Below are 16,995 nucleotides of genomic sequence, written 5' to 3' on the forward strand. Positions count from 1 at the left end.
GTTGTCGAGAGGGCCAAACCGACTCTGGCGCCGAATACCCTATGATGTTCAATCTCTTAAATCTTTTATTCTGCCCATTCTCGCAATGAATTGCACACATACAACATCCCTACTTTTCTGCAGTGATTCTGTTACTGAAGGTGCGCGCTCCATTTGATAAAAAGAGTGAGTGTACCTGAGAGCCTCGTCCAGTAAAACAGGCCGAACCAATAGCATTCCGTATCATGTTTTGAAAAATACGAGTTTTTATGGCCAAATACTTGTGCTCAATGATAACATCGATCCATTTTTGAAAGCTGCCTAATTCCTAATAGCACATAGCACAATTTTTCTCCATTCTACCAGCCAGGAATTCCCCTCAAACCAGATTTATGTGCTGCTTGCTGTGTGGAATGCAGCATTATCGCCCTGAGAATGAAGGGTTGATTTCCATAGAAGTGTAGTGAGTGTTCTATAATTGTCAAAGATATTCGTATAGGTCGGCATTACAATTAAAGGCACGAGTTCGAACCGCGAGTAGGAAGCCAACACTGTGACCACTTATCTTTCCGGCTTTACTGTAGACAAAATACACTTCCACAGATGACATTCCACAGGTATTTTCCACACCCACGCCCAACCTTCTGATCTGAAGACTGAGTGGAGTGATTCGTCACTTCATGCGCCAGTTTCACTGTTCTATGGTGGTTTTCAGGCGTGGACAGCAACTTGGGGTTTTCGTCCAGCAAAACAGACAAATAGACCAGAGAACACAAGCAATTCTTGAACAGAGCAATAAACAAATCAAATAATGATAATAATGCACACATGGGCAGGTGAGTTGGTTCTCGTGTGCCTCTATTATCACAGTTTACACACTGATGTATATACACTATGCTGCCACTTTATTAGGTACACCCCTGTTGTGCACACAAATGGTTTGTCCCACAACGTTGCAAGTCACATGACCACAGTTGTGGATATAAATGCAGCAGAACAACTTTTCTAGTATCAGTTAAGCGTACAAACCGTAGCAAGAATGGAGAAAAAGAGTGCTCCAACGGACTTCGAGCGTGGCATGGTAGTAGGTGCAAGACGTGCTGGACAAAGCATCTCTGTAACGGTAGTTCTCCTGACTTTTCAGGCACCACAGTTTCAAGGGTGTGTCGAGAATGGTGCAACGAACAGAAAACATCCTCTCAACGGCACTCCTGTGGAAGAAAATCGCTTGTTGTTGAGAGAAGTCAGAGGAGGATGGCTAGAATTGTGCAACAAACTGACGGGCCACAATGTCGCACATTACGTCAGAATACAACTTTAGTGCACAGAACAAAATATCGCAACGGACCACTAGTCGCACTTTGTCGAGAATGGGCTATAACAGCCGACGGCCACATCGCATACATTTGTTATCAATGAAGAACAAGAGAGCATGCCTCCTGTGGGCACAACAACACCAGCACTATCGAGGATTGGAAAACAGTTGTTTGGTCCGAATTTGGCGAAAACAACATGAATCCATGGATCCGTCATGTCTGACGACTACATTCAAGGTGGTGGGGGCAGTGTTATGGTGTAGGAAATGTTTTATTGGCACACACTGGGTCCACTGATACCCATAGATTTACGTCTGAATGCCACATCGCACCTAAACATCGTTGCTGACCAAGTGTACCCGTTCATATTGACAGTTTATCCTCAGTCAGATGGTTACTTCCAGCAGGATAATGCGCTGGTGCACAAAGCCTGAATCACTATGGAATGGTTCCAGGAACATGACAATGACTTTTCTTTGCTGCAATGGCCCGCTCGGTCCGCGGATCCCAATCCTATTGAACATCTTTGGGATGAGCTGAAAAGGGCTGTTCGCTGGAGGCCTACACTTCCATCGAATCTCAAGGAACTGTGTGACACACTCATGTCTGCATGGTACTCCATTCCTGCATAACATTTTCAGCATATTGTTCAATCCATGCCTAGACGAATTCAGACCGTTTTGAAGGCTAAAAGAGGCTGAACACGCTACTAGGTAGGTGTATCTAATAAAGTAGCAGCACTGTGTAAGTTCGATCTTGGGTAGCCCTAATATGGTAACCTCAAACCGGTTGATTCAGCCGCGAAATAAAAGAAGCCCATAAAAGTTCCTGGCGTCGTTGACCGGGTTTGAACCCGGGCTTTTTCCACCAGGTATGGGGGGGACGGCGATTTTTACTACTTTACTATGTGCGAGGTGCAATCCGACTAGATGGCGACAGCTATTCAATGTTTTTTATAGAAGCAGGCAGTACATTCCTAGCTGTGACACCCCCCCCTCCCACCCTGCATATTTTTTTCAAGTAATGCTCAGAACGGTCACAATTTCTAATTATGGATACTTTGTTTCATTGTCCCAAAAAACTAAAGATCCTAGATCCGCAACAGATTTTCGAATAATCTATATTGGATTCTCACTGCTCAAAATTTTTAAGAAAGTCATTTATTGAAAACTGATCAACCAATTTTTCGGTCACAGACCTCCATATCTACATAGTGTACTCAATAGAAGGTCTAACGCCACCAACATACTAGATACCCTCTTTCGTATTCAAAAAAAGTCTTCGATTCCGAATCTCAACTTCAGGTAGTGTATCCTTGGATATATCGTGTGATCGGATCTCCGTCACCGCACTTTTAAGTGTTTTAGAATTCTGTTTTAATACAAGGTAACCCCGTGAAATTTTTAGTCTTCCTTAGTAATAAAGATTTTCAGATCATACATCAGAAGCCATTCGCACTTTTTAACTTAATCGGGATCTGACTTCATATGCTGATGATGTGAAGTTACCTCAGGAGACCAAAATACCTCTGAAGCAGTTTTTCAAGAAGTTGCGCTGAAAATCAATGACTCGAAAGCTCCCTCAGTTCCACCGGCCTGGAAATAAAAGAATAAGTCAGCACCATGAGCCCTTTCTGTAGCACAGTTGGTAGAATCGCCATCTTCTCCACATCCAGTGGAAATGACCTGAGTTCGAATCTGGTTGATAACGTGTGGAATTTGTATATGACTTTTTCACTATGTGGTTGAGTTAGTTGGTGTCAGACGATGGTAGCATGGTTTTTGCCTCCTCGAAACTCGGGTTTTTAGTCCAGTCAAGTAGGCAAATCCACCAGACAACACGCAATTTACGGACGTAATATGTACGGCACAATATGGCCTAAGTCGCTGATGCGGCTTAGGCCATATTGTGGTACAGTATTACCTGGGATGACATGGGACAGTAATCTAAACTTTGCATCCCATTTCAGAGACACAAGAACCAAATATTTTGCAGCAATATGAGTCATCAGACAACAACACATTATGAGTTTTTGTAACCCCACGTTCATCATCCAATATGGTTGGTATAGCAGCGTCCCTGCAATCAGGTATGGTCAGTGATTTGATCCTCAGGGACCACAGACTGAAATTTGGACCGTAATGGACAGGGATTTCTCATTTAATAATAATAATAATATTCTCAAATTGAGAAAATGACACAACATAAACTTTGCTCCCCTATGGTCTCACCGTGAAATTATGGTGAGACCAAAATTTGAAACTGAATGAATAGTTTAATTAAAATTTGTATGCAATTACAATATATTATAAAACTGGTATGCAATAACTATTTAATTGAGGAAGAGGTAAGAAAGTCTCTACTTACGTCCCATAATTCTACCCAGATTGTCTGGACATCCAGCTCTGTGGGGATAATCACAGTTGTTGATTAAGCCGCGCCCTCTCCCGGAAAAGGCCAAGCCATTCGGGCACAACTGAAGGTAGGCAATGCCATCTCTGCATTCGTAGTAATGATCACAGAATTGCTCGTGGGGAAAGAAGCCGTTGTCCCTCGTGCATATTGAATCCCTTTGGGCCAGTGCTGGAAATTACATATTGATACTAAATTAAAACATCTCTTTAATGTAGAAGAGTAATAAGAGAATAAGAAAGCGGTTTCTCAGGTACTAATAGGAAAAGAATTGAAGTTTCTTACATATAAAACATTTATATTTTCTATGACAGTATGACAGAAGAAGAAGTACAATCCAAAGAAGGCGAATTGGAAACAAACGAATCGAGATATTCATAAGAGAAAAGAGTGGACGAAGGTAGCAGAATTCGACTAGTTGGCCCACAAAGTGGCAACGAACATCAGCCACAAGTGCGGAGCACCCTACCTCCTCGTGGTGTGGGCTGGCAGGCGAGTCCTGTCTAAAGTGAAGCACGCTGTTGCTTTTTGACGGGGCCCTCAACCCCGCCAAAGTTAACCTTGTAAACAGGTCCAGAAATTACAGAGATAAGGCTATGGAGTCTCTTGGTCCAGGCCGTACAATGCTACCGCAGACGGTGGGGCATCCTCTGTCAGGGATGATGGCTTCCCTGCGGCTGCATCGTCCTGGTTGCAAATCGACTATCACAAAGGGGTGGGAGGTTCATAAGGAGCCTCTCTTTACCACTCAAGAAGGATTGCGTAAACCTAACCTTTCTGCGAGGGATGGCTCTGTCTACCTCTTAGATGCCCAGGTTGTAGGAACGGGATTAGATCTTGAGGAAGTACATCGGATTAAATCTCGCTATTATAATTCCAATATCGATTTGAAGAATCAAGTAAAAGCTAAATATAATAAATTCCCGGTCGTGTCATCAATCACATTCTCATACAAGGGGGTATGGTGCGGGTCTTCTGCTAGCCTACTCCTGGGTATGGGACTGACTAATTCCGACTTCAAAATAATTTTACTTAGATTAACACTTAGATTAAGATATTTCCTGTGGCACAAAAATTTTGTTTTCAAAAGTCAAAAACCAAAATGATGTGTTGATATATCGCTTTTTTAAATCATTCATAAGGAATTTTTTCCATCAGCGAATAAGAAGTTCTACGTACAAGTTTTGGATCGTTTGATTAAAAGGATTCACCAAGTAAGCCACAAGAAAAAAGGGTTGGGATTTCTGTTGCATGATAATAGATTACATTCTGCATGATCAGCGAGGAATCCATACAAGATCAAATCCATGCTGAAAGGACAATGATTTACTAGTAGATTGACGTACGTAGATTCACAAAAAGATTCATATTAAAAGAAATGCGACGCAGCTCTTGGTAGGTGTCAGTTCAAATGTATATAAAAAGTTTGCAATAGTTGTTGAGCAATCTTACAAGTGTGACGAAGCTATTTTTTGTATCATCGAGCAGCCTCATTAGGTAGTTGAGTTTTCAGAAGGACGTTTGTTATCGCACAGTTTCTGAAACTCGTTCTATTGCAAAATCATCGCACACGATTTTCTTCTTCCTCGAATTCTAGTTCACTTAAAGGATTGCGATCGGCTCAGCTTCGTGATTCGGCTCCTCTTGACGTGTGACACACACACGCGCGCACACATTTAGACAGGTGCTTATCAGACCTATTGTTTCCGGCCCTAGTGATCCGAAAATTGAGCAGTCGTGCATGTGGAATTAGCACACTCCTAAGAAGAACGTTTGTCTTAAATTTCGAAAATTAACTGAACTGAAAATGAAAGTCATTGATAATGCTCAGAGGATAATCATATATCACTTACTGGGGGAAAAAGGGGTCCAGAATTTGCCATTTCTTTGTTCTTCTTCTTCTTCTCCTCAGTTATCGATTTACGGACTGGACTTTGTAGAATTAACAGATTCTTATGTCAAGAGAAGAATCTATGAAACAGAAGACTGTATTCCGATTGACAGTAGGAACAAAATAATTTCACCAATTTTCGAAAATAAAACATTGACACCTTACTTTCTTATCTTCTATTGTAGTTAAGAAAACAATAAGCATTTTAAGGGAAGTTTTCAGCTTTATCTACCACTTCTGTTAAACCAAACTATAGTCGGCTCACCCATTGATGGTGTTAAATATTACAGATTATCTCTACAAACAGGTTGCTTCTTTTAATTTATGTGATCCATAAAAACGTGTCTTTCTCCTTTCAGAATTCCTTGGGATGCACACACTTCTAGTTGTCCTATTGACCTGGGAATTGCACATATTTTAACTTGCCTCTGGGCAGTTGCAGCGGATGCTTCATCAAAGATAAATCTCCCGCAAAGCTAGACTGCAACAGAACATCAAGAGAAAGCAATTTTTCAAATTGCTTTCCACCCGAGCATTTTAATTTAGAATTGGAAGAGTTTGTAGAGAAATTTTATGGGATTCATGAGGAAAATCTGTGTCTCCATTACAAATATTCATTGATACACTACGTCTGACAGTATAAGATTTGCAAGTCTTTCGAAACTATCTGTATTCCAAATAGAATTACTGTTGCAGATTCTAGCTCAAAATCTCCACCATTGGAATTCGTCAGATTATAGATGCACTCTGATGAAAGAATTCATTTTGGCTAATATACGGGCAATATTACAATTACCAAATAAACCTTATGCAGTTAGCAATGCTCGTTGCGAGTTAAATATAGACATTTACATCTGAAAAACTTGATTCCAATATAACAGACGGGTGTGATCGCTGCTGACAACTAGTGATCATAGAACTATTTTCTTCTCTGTTTCCATTCCTTCTCCTTCTTCTGTACAGGACATTCTATCTCTAGGACCACAAAAGTTTTACACTAAAAATATCAAGCGGAATAAATTTGCTAATTCCATTAATGAAGACTTCCATCTTGAACTTCCTATTCTTTTTAAGGATGCTGTTTTAAGGACACAGTGGTAATTTACGTCCATGTACGTCACAGTTATGTAAAATTTCAGGTAAATCTGTCCGTTTTTTCCATGTTGAGGAATTTCAATGTGTCTTGTACGTAAATTAATTTGCCAAGTGTTTGCTATAAATTATTTATTTTGCAATTAATAACCAATATGACTTTTGTAAATAGTTGTCTGTGACCCTTTAATTTCCCAAATATATTATCGTTAAAATATAAATGGATGGTAACAAGAAATCAATTTGCATCATTGTGAGCGCCACAAATGACAATCTTACAAAGACAATATAAGATTTTTTTAACACCTTCAGTGACTCTGACGATACTTAGTTGGGTGTTGTTTCAGTCTTTCAGAGTCCGCTTCAAACATCAACTTGATGGAGTGCCTTTTCAGTATTGACAGACCTGACAAAAAAGTTATTTCATTACATAATTCTTCAGCGCTGTTACGAACTCTGTAAAAGCAGTTAACAAATGACTTCTCTTTAACCTTGAGCGACGATTTGTTTGGCTTTCTCAGACTGTCCTTGGAGATTAACCTTGCTGACGGCTATTTCTTACTTGTGTTCAAATCTCTTAGTGCAAAACCCGTTTCTGTTTGAATACCTTTTCGGTTCTAATAGCGGTGTAACCCTTCACTGTCAATGACTAAATCCCACGCTATAACGGACTGAAATTTTTTCAAATCTGTTCCAACTTGGGATGATACTTACGAGCAATTCGAATTTCGAAGTTTCCTTTACTACGTTCAGCAATACCATTGATGTAATTAGTAGAGAAATTCCATGATGCCCCCAGTTGGCAATGCATTGTTTGTACCCCCACATGAATGTGTGGTTTATGGAAAGTTAAAGACTGTCATTTTGCAAAGAGGATGCAACCCGGAACTTGAATGCGCATCTTGATGCGGAGATGTTTCGTGAAAACAGAGGTCCTTCCAGTTTATCCTGCTCATAGCATTCCTTCACCCTTAATTAAACAAGTATCTCCGACCTACATAACACTGGCATGACGACCCGCTTTTGGTTGACACGTGCAAACAAGAAACACCTGTCTATCCGTTTGAATATCTGAAATTTCTTTGTTTCACTCTCCTCTTAGAAACCGCATAATGGAAAGAAAGCTACAGCGCTGGAGTGGGAGGAACCGCCGTGGGTTTAGGGCGTTAAACTCGAATCGCCCTCAGAGAAAGAAGATCTTTCGTGTATAGTTTTACAAGGGCAGGACCATGTTGGAACATAATGTAGGTGTGTGTGTACAAATGGCGAAACATCCCCTGAAACATTACTTTCAACAGCGGGTTTGTCCTTCCTGCAATTAAGGGTAGGCATAACGCGTTAGAAGAGAGTGGCTTTGAGAATAGATATTGTCAAAGCAATCAACACTTCCTGCTTTGCAGGAATGCGAAAATTTTGAATAGAACTAATAAAAAAAAAACTGTACTGTAAGTCCTTCTCGGAGTAAGAGAAGGACTTACTGTACAGTAAGGGAATATAAATACCAATACCGTATTAGTAGTGCCAATTATACAACAAAACAAACTTATATAGCATCAGCCAAAAAGAAAAAACACAAAACACACTTCCAATTATCACCTGTCCATCCCCTCTAACTGTTTGTCTAATTCCTCCTTAAATTTCTTCAAGGTACTCACTTCCGTCACACAAAATTGTGATTTGTTCCCACATATCTGTCCTGCAACCTTCCTTCCTCAATTTGAATTTATATTCCCTGTATCAGTGGAGAGAAAAATGCCATCTTCATTAAACTTGCTCAATCCATTCGAAGCCTTAAAACCCTTAATCAGATATCCTCGCAAGTGCTAGTCTCCAGACGCTGCAAATTTGCAGAATGAATCCTTTCCGGGTAAGAGCATCTCCTATTGTTTTCCTCACTAGTCTCGTCCCCCTTTTATACATCCATTCCAACAGCTCCACATCGTGCTTAAAGCGAGAATGCCAGAACGCAGTACTGTACTAAGATGCAGCCAACCATTGTCTTGTACAATGGGATAATTGTACTGGCAAAATTCCTAGATATCGTTGACCAAATCTCGTGAGCTCTTCCGTTCTGCAAATATCCTGAACGTGGCACCACACCACATGTTTGGTACGTTCATCTTGGATTACTCAATACAGTTACTCAGTAGGATTACTCAATGTTAAAATGGCAGCGATACATCTTATACACTGCTCGGCAAAATTAACAGAACACGTAGAAAACGTGGTGTAACTAGCACACCTTGCATTGAAGCATGACAAAATTTGGTATGGTGATTTACCATAGAATAACGATGAAATGAAGAAAAAGCTAGAAACTTCGGACAGGTATAAAGTGTATTTAGGATCTAACGGCATCAGGGGTTCTCCCCATCTCCGCGTTGTATGTATTGTTTGTGAAACAGTACGCTGTGGAGGCCAGAGATTTAAAAAGTATATGGGTGTTGTTCTGTGGTGGAATGTCGTGGTGCGTTGTATCTTCTGATGTTTTTGCCGTTGGGTCCCTAATGGGAACCAGCGTTGCCCACACTTTGCCACGAGGAGGCAGGACAGGCACCCCGTAGATTATATTTCGTAATCTGGCAGGTACTGCCACCTAGTTTCTGAAGAGTTCAGTGGAAAGGGCCGATTGTAAAAAATAGGGTAATAGCTAGAGTTTGAATAGGCCGAAATGGTTTAATGAGAGTGAGGTCGGAGAGGTATGAAGAATATTTATAGGGGTTGTATAAGAATTACCAAAAAGGTCGCATTTTTCACCCCTCTCGCTAGTGGACGAACCCATCGCTTGGCATGTACAGTGTATAGGTATACTGCATTCACGTAGACGGTAATTCGATGTCAGTATGGATAAACGTCATGAGCTAACCGACTTTGAACGTGGTACAGAAATTGCACTGTTCCCGCTCGACAGTATCAAGAGTGTATCGGGAATACGCTATCAGGCGATTATTAGCCGCAATAGGTTATGGGAGCCGCTGACCCACCAGAGTCCCATTGCTAACAGCACGATACAGGACTCTACGCCTTAACTGGGCGAAAGAACATCGGCACTGGACCTTGGATGATTGGCGAAGCTATGCACCCGTCATGTCAACAAGGAACTGTTCAAGCAGGTGGAGGTTTGGGGCGTGTTCAACTGGATAAGTCGGGACCTCTGTTACGTCTAGGCGCATCTCTAAACCGTCCAGGTTACGTGTCCATCCTTGCAGACCATCTGCATCCCTTCATAGTCAACATGGATCCACAGGGAAATGGACTCTTCCAGCAGGACAATGCGCCTCCCCACAGAGCATTCCGCAGATTTTACCACCATGGAATAGCCTCCCTATTCACCAGACATGAACTCTGTAGGATGCTGTGGAAAGGTCCGTTCGAGCTTTGGATCCTCCACCCAGGAATGCGACGGAATTATGGACAGCAATGCAGCAAACATGGATGGAAATATCTGTGGAACGATTTCGTGAACTAGTGGACACAATGCCTTGCCGTGTGACTACCCTTATCTGGGCGAAAGGTGGGCTACCCGTTACTAGGTAGGTATCCCATGATTTCTGTCCACTCAGTGTACTTTTGAAAACACCACTTCGGTTTAATCACACTTTTATAGGTTAATAATTCCAATTAAATTTATTATTGTGACGTAACGTTTTGTTGTGGACAATGTAAAGATGCGATCAGTGCCCCTGCTAACCATTCTTTCACCGGAAATTTTCCAAACACTTTACATTAAAAGGGTAAACCATTTTGATGTGGGCGGTCTACTGGGCCGGAAATAAGGTGTGTAATAACAGCTATTAAGCCACTTAATTGCTTGCAAGCATCAAACTACGCTTGCATTATTCCTACACGCGCGGTCATATCCTCTGTCCTTCGTGTTATCGGTTAGGGTTAATTTGAATGTTTTCCTTGTACTACTTGACGGCTGTTGCGTATCAGCAATCGAATTAAAATTACGAGCAGCTTTATGGGATTAGCAAGTCCGGATTCATGGGCTTGCGTCAGAGCGGGTGGGTATGGGCTGAAATTTTAATGAGATTTTAAGTGGTTACCACCGGCTTCGGAATTCTTCGTTGGTGCGAGATGCACCAACAAGATTCAGTGATTAATCTTCGCATTAATCACTGAATTTCTGATGAAAGTAAAAAACCAAAAAAGATCTTTTATTCGACTTCATCAGGGTCGTACAACGCAGGCTCTAAGCGGATCTGGTTGTTTATCTCTGGTAGACAGTGTCCTCGACACTGGGTGTGTCTACACGCAGTGGTTTTTCGATGAACTGGGCTGGCACACCTTGCTTTAACATTCAGGGAACAAGATGCAACCCACTTTCACTGAATATAAAATACCTGCCGAAGGGGGTCGTATTTCTAATAGTAGTTTTAGTGAAAGTGGGTTGCATCCTGTTTCTGTTTTTTTGACATAAATTTCTCGATGAATCATTACAAATCGATTAATTAGGAACTGGAAATAATCCTGGGTCTCAGCTCTTATTTAAAAGTTATTAAAAAGTACCGCCCAGTGTGGTTGCTTGCTTCTGGTGCTTGCACCTTGATCTCAACACCAATATATTAACGATATTTCTATTTTAAACTAGTTGTAAATCTTGGTTTTCTAAAAGATTATACTAAGTTTTATTATTACTACAAATATTAGATTTTTTTTATCTAATAAAAAAAAAGGAAGCGACGTGGAGAACTATATATGCCAATTCAGAAGAACAATGCCGGTGGAAGTATCTACAGAAAGGCATGGAGCAAAAACTGAATGTCTATGAAATAGAGAATGGATCACTTTGTAAGAGAAGTGTCATTTATTCAACCATAACCCAGAGAGCAACCATTCATCTTGTCCCTTGTAACGCAAATAAGATTGTATAATTAACCCGACTGCTCCCTTTTGAATGAGTCAAGAAACTTGAGAGAGGTTTCGGGACCCATTCCAGATGTTCTTGGGAACAATTTTCCATAATAGGACGAATCTGAGATTTTTACAAAGTCGGTAGCTGATTAGAACAAAAGTAACGCCGATGCGGAATAAGTAATATTTTGTGATGTGCTTATGCCAAGACAGACTGGAAGTCAAGGTAATCAGCAATAGGGATATGTGATCTTGTTTAGAATGCCGAGTGTCATGAAAGATCAGCATGAGAGCTGTACACTCATTTTTGGAAGAGAAATGAGACCGGACTCAGTTCAAAAAGGACTAAGCTTTCTTCGCTTCATTGGAGATTTACTGGAAGAATAGCATTGAAGGTAAATCTCCAAGAAATTAGTAGTGGATATTCGAGAAGTTGAAGCGATTTGTGCAGGGAAAGGTTTCTTAAACTGGATGGTGGAATGCAGTGTGCTATGAGCAAAACTGTGGATAAGATTTCCAGTCAAGAGAAGAATATCATTAATATACAAGAGGAAAACGGTGGCAGAAATAAGTGGACCTTGGGGAACACCAGTATTAGTAAAATTAGAACACAGAGAGCCATTTTCCATCACCACAAAGAATGATCAGTGAGAAAACTGGATACCCAAATACAGAAAACAGCCAGCAACTCATAAGACGAGAGCTTGTTTAGAAGACCTTTATGCGAACACGACCAAAAGTCTTTCTCTTTCTCACTGTATAATATTGGTGTGGATACATTATAGAGAACTCATAAACAAAAAACTACGATAGTAGTGTAAACGGCATCATTTCATCTGTATCTCATATTGTGTTCATCCTTCACGAGTTGCCGTGTATTGCACTAACTCGAATAAGTAACGCTTCACTAATAGAGAAGACTATTGTTACTTATTCTCGGTGGGCACCACCACCCAGACGTCACCGTTTCAAGGCTTGTTGGCCTTTCGTCGGTGCCTGGTATTGCAGACATGACAACCCAGTTGTGAAGATAATCCCACAATATGAGAGATGCCAAAAGGTGTACGTGATAGTATTTAAGTATATCTAAATGCAACTAAATGCCTAGTTGCATTTAGTCATACTCAATTCTCTTTCTTACAGAAAGAGATATACACGTGCCTTTGGAGGTTTATCTCTTTCTGTAATAAAAACCCTACTTTAAGGGAAAAAAAACAGGGTAACTCTTGGCCTGACATCTTCAACTCGGTCACTGAATAAAAAAGTCCAAAAAAGCTGCTTGTCCTCTATGGAAAGCATCCCTCTCCGAAAAATGACGAATACTTCTTCGATATAGGAAAAGTGTTTATTTTTCGTATAGAAGTGATGGTAAGCTTATTGAGAATTTCTTTTGGTCCTTTTTGTGGTACTATTTGATATATTTAGAGTGCGTTACCTTGCGAGTGATTCGAGAAAATATTTCTTTCCGGATATGGATGAATTATTGCCACTCTATGATTCTTACGATGGTTAAAAGTTCAGCTTTTGAGAAATAGAGTTGGTGTTTGCCAAATAAACCACATTATGAGCCAGTGTTAGTCCCTGAAAGGAATAACCACAAAGGAACAGCTCGATTTTACCATGTCTATTGTTATAGACTTGGTAGAATTGATATTGTTCACTGATATATTAGTGAACAATTCTGAATTTTTTATGACAGGATGCATATTCAATAAAAAAAATTTTTGGAAATAATCATGCTGAAAATATATCATGCTGAAATTGCTTAAGACCGATTAACTCGGCCACGTTGGAAAAAAGTTTATAAAATTGCTCTCCTCATTGACAGTTTCGAACTCTGACCTTTTCTATCCGTGTTGAAGGACCGCGATTATAACCACTGTGTTACATGAGAGGGTTCATTAATCAAAGACTTGTGATATTAACTGAGTTGATCACCAGATAGGTAAGGCATATAGAGAAATTGCAATAAGGCAACTTCTAATGGAATGTAGTGCTGTGTTACAACGAGTCAGGGTCAAGAGGCGGTTGTAAACAGCATCTGCTGATGTTGAAATAAGATGTCATCGATGTACCGTTTGCAAGCAAAATTAAAGTTTTGCATGTCCATATCAGGTTTTATCTGTGCTGGGAACAAAGCATTGGCGCTATCAGATTTGGTGTACGACAGGTTATTCATTACGACTCGTTGCGGGATACCTTTTCATCTCCTGAAAGTTGAAGGCTACTTCGTCACTTCCCGTCTCTCACTCAAACGAGTTTGTGAACAGATTGCACCTCGAGTCTCCTTTAGACAGAAGATACCATTCTAACCACAGATAAACCACGCAAGGAAAGTGCTGGCTGTCTGCCGAGGACTTTCTCTTTCAGACAACCGATATCCCCAAGGCCTTAAGGGCTTTTTTAGTAAAAGGAAATCTTTCATTGCCGTTTTAAGCGCAGTACGAGTTTCTTATATATTTAGTTAATGCCCACTAGAAGGAACTTCGCCTATTCTTCGTTTTGCCTTCTCCCTAGAAAGACGCTGAAACGCCTAGGGAGTACAATTGTATCTTAAAACCAACAGAACCTCACCCAAATATATTACTATCCTTTCGTGTAGGTAGGCAGGCTAGCGGTTCGCTGCCTAAAAGACTTTCTAATGAAGAAAAATTCAGGTCATTTAGCAAATGAACTGTGGATGTCAAGCTGTGAAAAACATTTAAATTGTTTCTTCCGTTAAATACCTTTCTGTTAGAATTAGATACTTAATAGTTAATTTAAGCACCTGCTTGTCATATGCCAAAAGCACTAAAGAAGTTCAGTTTCTGGCGGGCTGCACAAATTGAAGCTTCCTCGAAACACAAAGTAGAATCTAGACAAAATATTTTACTCTCAACCACCTTCTTTAGACATTCATCATTACGTCGTAAATTTTGGGATAAGTTGAAATGAAATAGTGCCATGATTCAACGAATACGCAGTTTGACAGAGCTCTCGTGGCAGATATATCAATGGTTATAATTGCCATCCTTATACATCATGGGAAAAAGAGGCCTGGATTTGAATCTCGACAAGGTGGGAGGAAATGTACTTTTTTTTTTAACACCATGGTTGAGTTAGTAAGTTTCAGCAAGGAGTTCTACGGTTTTTTATGTGGGAAGTTGAGATTTTTCATTGTGCAATACAGGGAAACAACATATAACCACGCAACTCTCGCCTGAGACCTACTAACTCGGCCACGTTATAAAAAAATTCTATGCGTCGTTGACGGGGCTCTAAGCGGTGGAAGCAAAAAAGAAAATGATAGTAGATAAACAGATGGGTAGAAAAAGAGTCGAGAAATGAAAGCCAAAAAGATGAGAAGAAAGAGGTAGAATTCCGGATGAAATGCGAGTAAGCAGCAAGGAGCATCCAGTACACGTGAGAAAGAAAACTGAAGAAACGTGAGAAATGCGAAGAAATATTTTTGATAGTTTCTTAATTAATCGGGTTCGACACCCCTCAAGTACTACAACGAAGGGACTTACCTACTGCTAGCGTGGAGAAGAAAACGACACGGCTGAAATGCATCGTGGAAGATTCACTCGAACACTGAGATCGCACAAATCGGAATTTCCCCCCATATGCACCGTTTTTTGAGCACGTGGGCTCGTGCCTTCGAGTCACCTCACCGCACGCGGCAAACACGAGCTCCCATTGGTCAGATACGACACCGCACATTCATCGCCGGCTCTTCATGTTTTCGTCTTTGTAGCAGACATGCGCGTGTCGTCCGAGGTTTTCGGGTCCCCTCAGGCGTTTGGCAAAACACGATTGCTTTCCCCGCGTCCCTTTCTCCGCTCTGTCGACAGCACGCGCAGGGGAGGAAGATGCTCTCCGTTGACCTGAATTGTTGCGATGTCATGTGGGATTCGAACCTCAGGAAATGGGTTGCTGTCGAAACCCCCCCCCTCGGTTCCTCGGGGTGTGATAAATACGAGGGTAGCTTCCGTCAGCATCTATTTTGAAATTGAATCCGCACTTCCTCGACTCTCATTTTGCCTAAAACACAACGCCTTATGACGTCACAAGAACGCGAGTGGAATATCCGTCGAAGGAATGGCTCAGAGCAAATGCAGGTGTGCTTCCTTCTAATCAATGTCGTACTGAGAATCTTTTGTTAATAAAAGTGACGCACGATCTCCTGTCGCATTTACATAACCGTGACGTTGTATTTTCACACCCGTTCCTCACCAGTCGTCTGCTCCAGTATCTTCATCAGTTCGTCTGGCTTCCATTTTAAATCGCTCCTTAATTGGGCCATACGAGGTTGGTCAAAATGAGCATATCAGGATTTAATATTGTTGTTATAGGGTTTTAGGCACATCGGCATCTTAGGCCATGTTGCACCTTATATGTCTGTAAATTGCGTGTGTTCTGCGGTCGATTTTCTGGACGAGAAACCTGTTTCCGGGAGAAAAAAAACATGTATCCTCTCCTAAGACTGACTAAACTCAGCCATGTTGTGAAAAAGACCACAAAAATACTTGGCTTCATCGACGAGAATCCTCGTGGGTAGCACAGTGGGTAGAATCGCAGTCCTCCCCACACCAGGTGGAAAAGACCTGAGTTCGAATCCCTTTGACGTGAGGAATTTTTATGTGTCTTTTTCCACGACTTGGCTGAGTTAGTCGGTCTCAGGCGAGGTTGACATAGTTTTCCTCTCCAAAACTGGATTTTCGTCCAGCAAAGAGAAAATCGACCACACAGCACACATAATTTACAGACAGCATATAGGGCGCAATGTGGTCTTAGTCGCTGAAGCGCCTAAAACCCTATAACAAACAAACATTGATGGGATTCCAACTCAAATCTTTTCCACCTATGGAGATGATGACGATTCTACCAACTGCACTACCCACGAGATCGGAATTTAATATCTCTCATATAACGCTTGTTATGATTTCTAGCTCTTTTCGCAAAAAATGTTTGCAAGGCCACACCCTGCAAGAGTGACAATTCTCTGATTCCTATTGCGTACTTTTGTTTTTTGTGCATTGGAAAGTAATTTTCTTCTGAGAAAGGAAGTACACAAATCGAATGATTTCGACATTGTAATTTTTCTGTGTTTCTTTCTCTCAAGCTTGTTGTAGCTGACAAAAATATTCTACCGCATTTTTGTCAATGAATTTAAGCTCAAAAATTCATGTCTTCATTTAATACCTTTTGAGGAGAGGCACTGAGAAGTTTGTGACCTGACAGAGAAATATCAATAAGTTCGGAAATTGAATCTCGTTTGGGTTTTCTTCCTTTGCATAAACAAATTATCCCAGGGGCTCACATCTGGTGAGTTTGGGCTAGGCACACCCAGGATCCTGAGCTGGATATCATCATCCTTCTCTTTCTTGGTGATTCCATTCCCTTCTGCTTCTCTCTCTCTCTCTCTCTCTCTCTCTCTCTCTCTCTCAGGGTAACTCATGAATTTTT

General features: G+C 41.0%; 1 protein-coding gene across 1 annotated transcript in view; it reads right to left on the bottom strand.

The window, feature by feature from the left end:
* The window catches only part of LOC150083835 (protein obstructor-E-like), a 30,721-nt gene extending 15,547 nt beyond the window's left edge, over window positions 1–15,174 (bottom strand). The window contains exons 1-2 of the mRNA XM_090375805.1: window positions 15,057–15,174; window positions 3,663–3,878 (exon numbers count right to left, since the gene is read on the bottom strand). Of these exons, the coding sequence (XP_090231931.1) occupies window positions 3,663–3,878; window positions 15,057–15,099 (259 nt within the window). The 5' untranslated portion in view covers window positions 15,100–15,174. The remainder of the gene's footprint in view (window positions 1–3,662; window positions 3,879–15,056) is intronic.
* Window positions 15,175–16,995: the final 1,821 nt, after the last annotated feature.

The sequence above is a fragment of the Mastigoproctus giganteus genome, chromosome 6, assembly GCF_048544385.1.
Source record: "Mastigoproctus giganteus isolate SK-2022 chromosome 6, ASM4854438v1, whole genome shotgun sequence".
Taxonomy (NCBI): Eukaryota; Metazoa; Arthropoda; class Arachnida; order Uropygi; family Thelyphonidae; genus Mastigoproctus; species Mastigoproctus giganteus.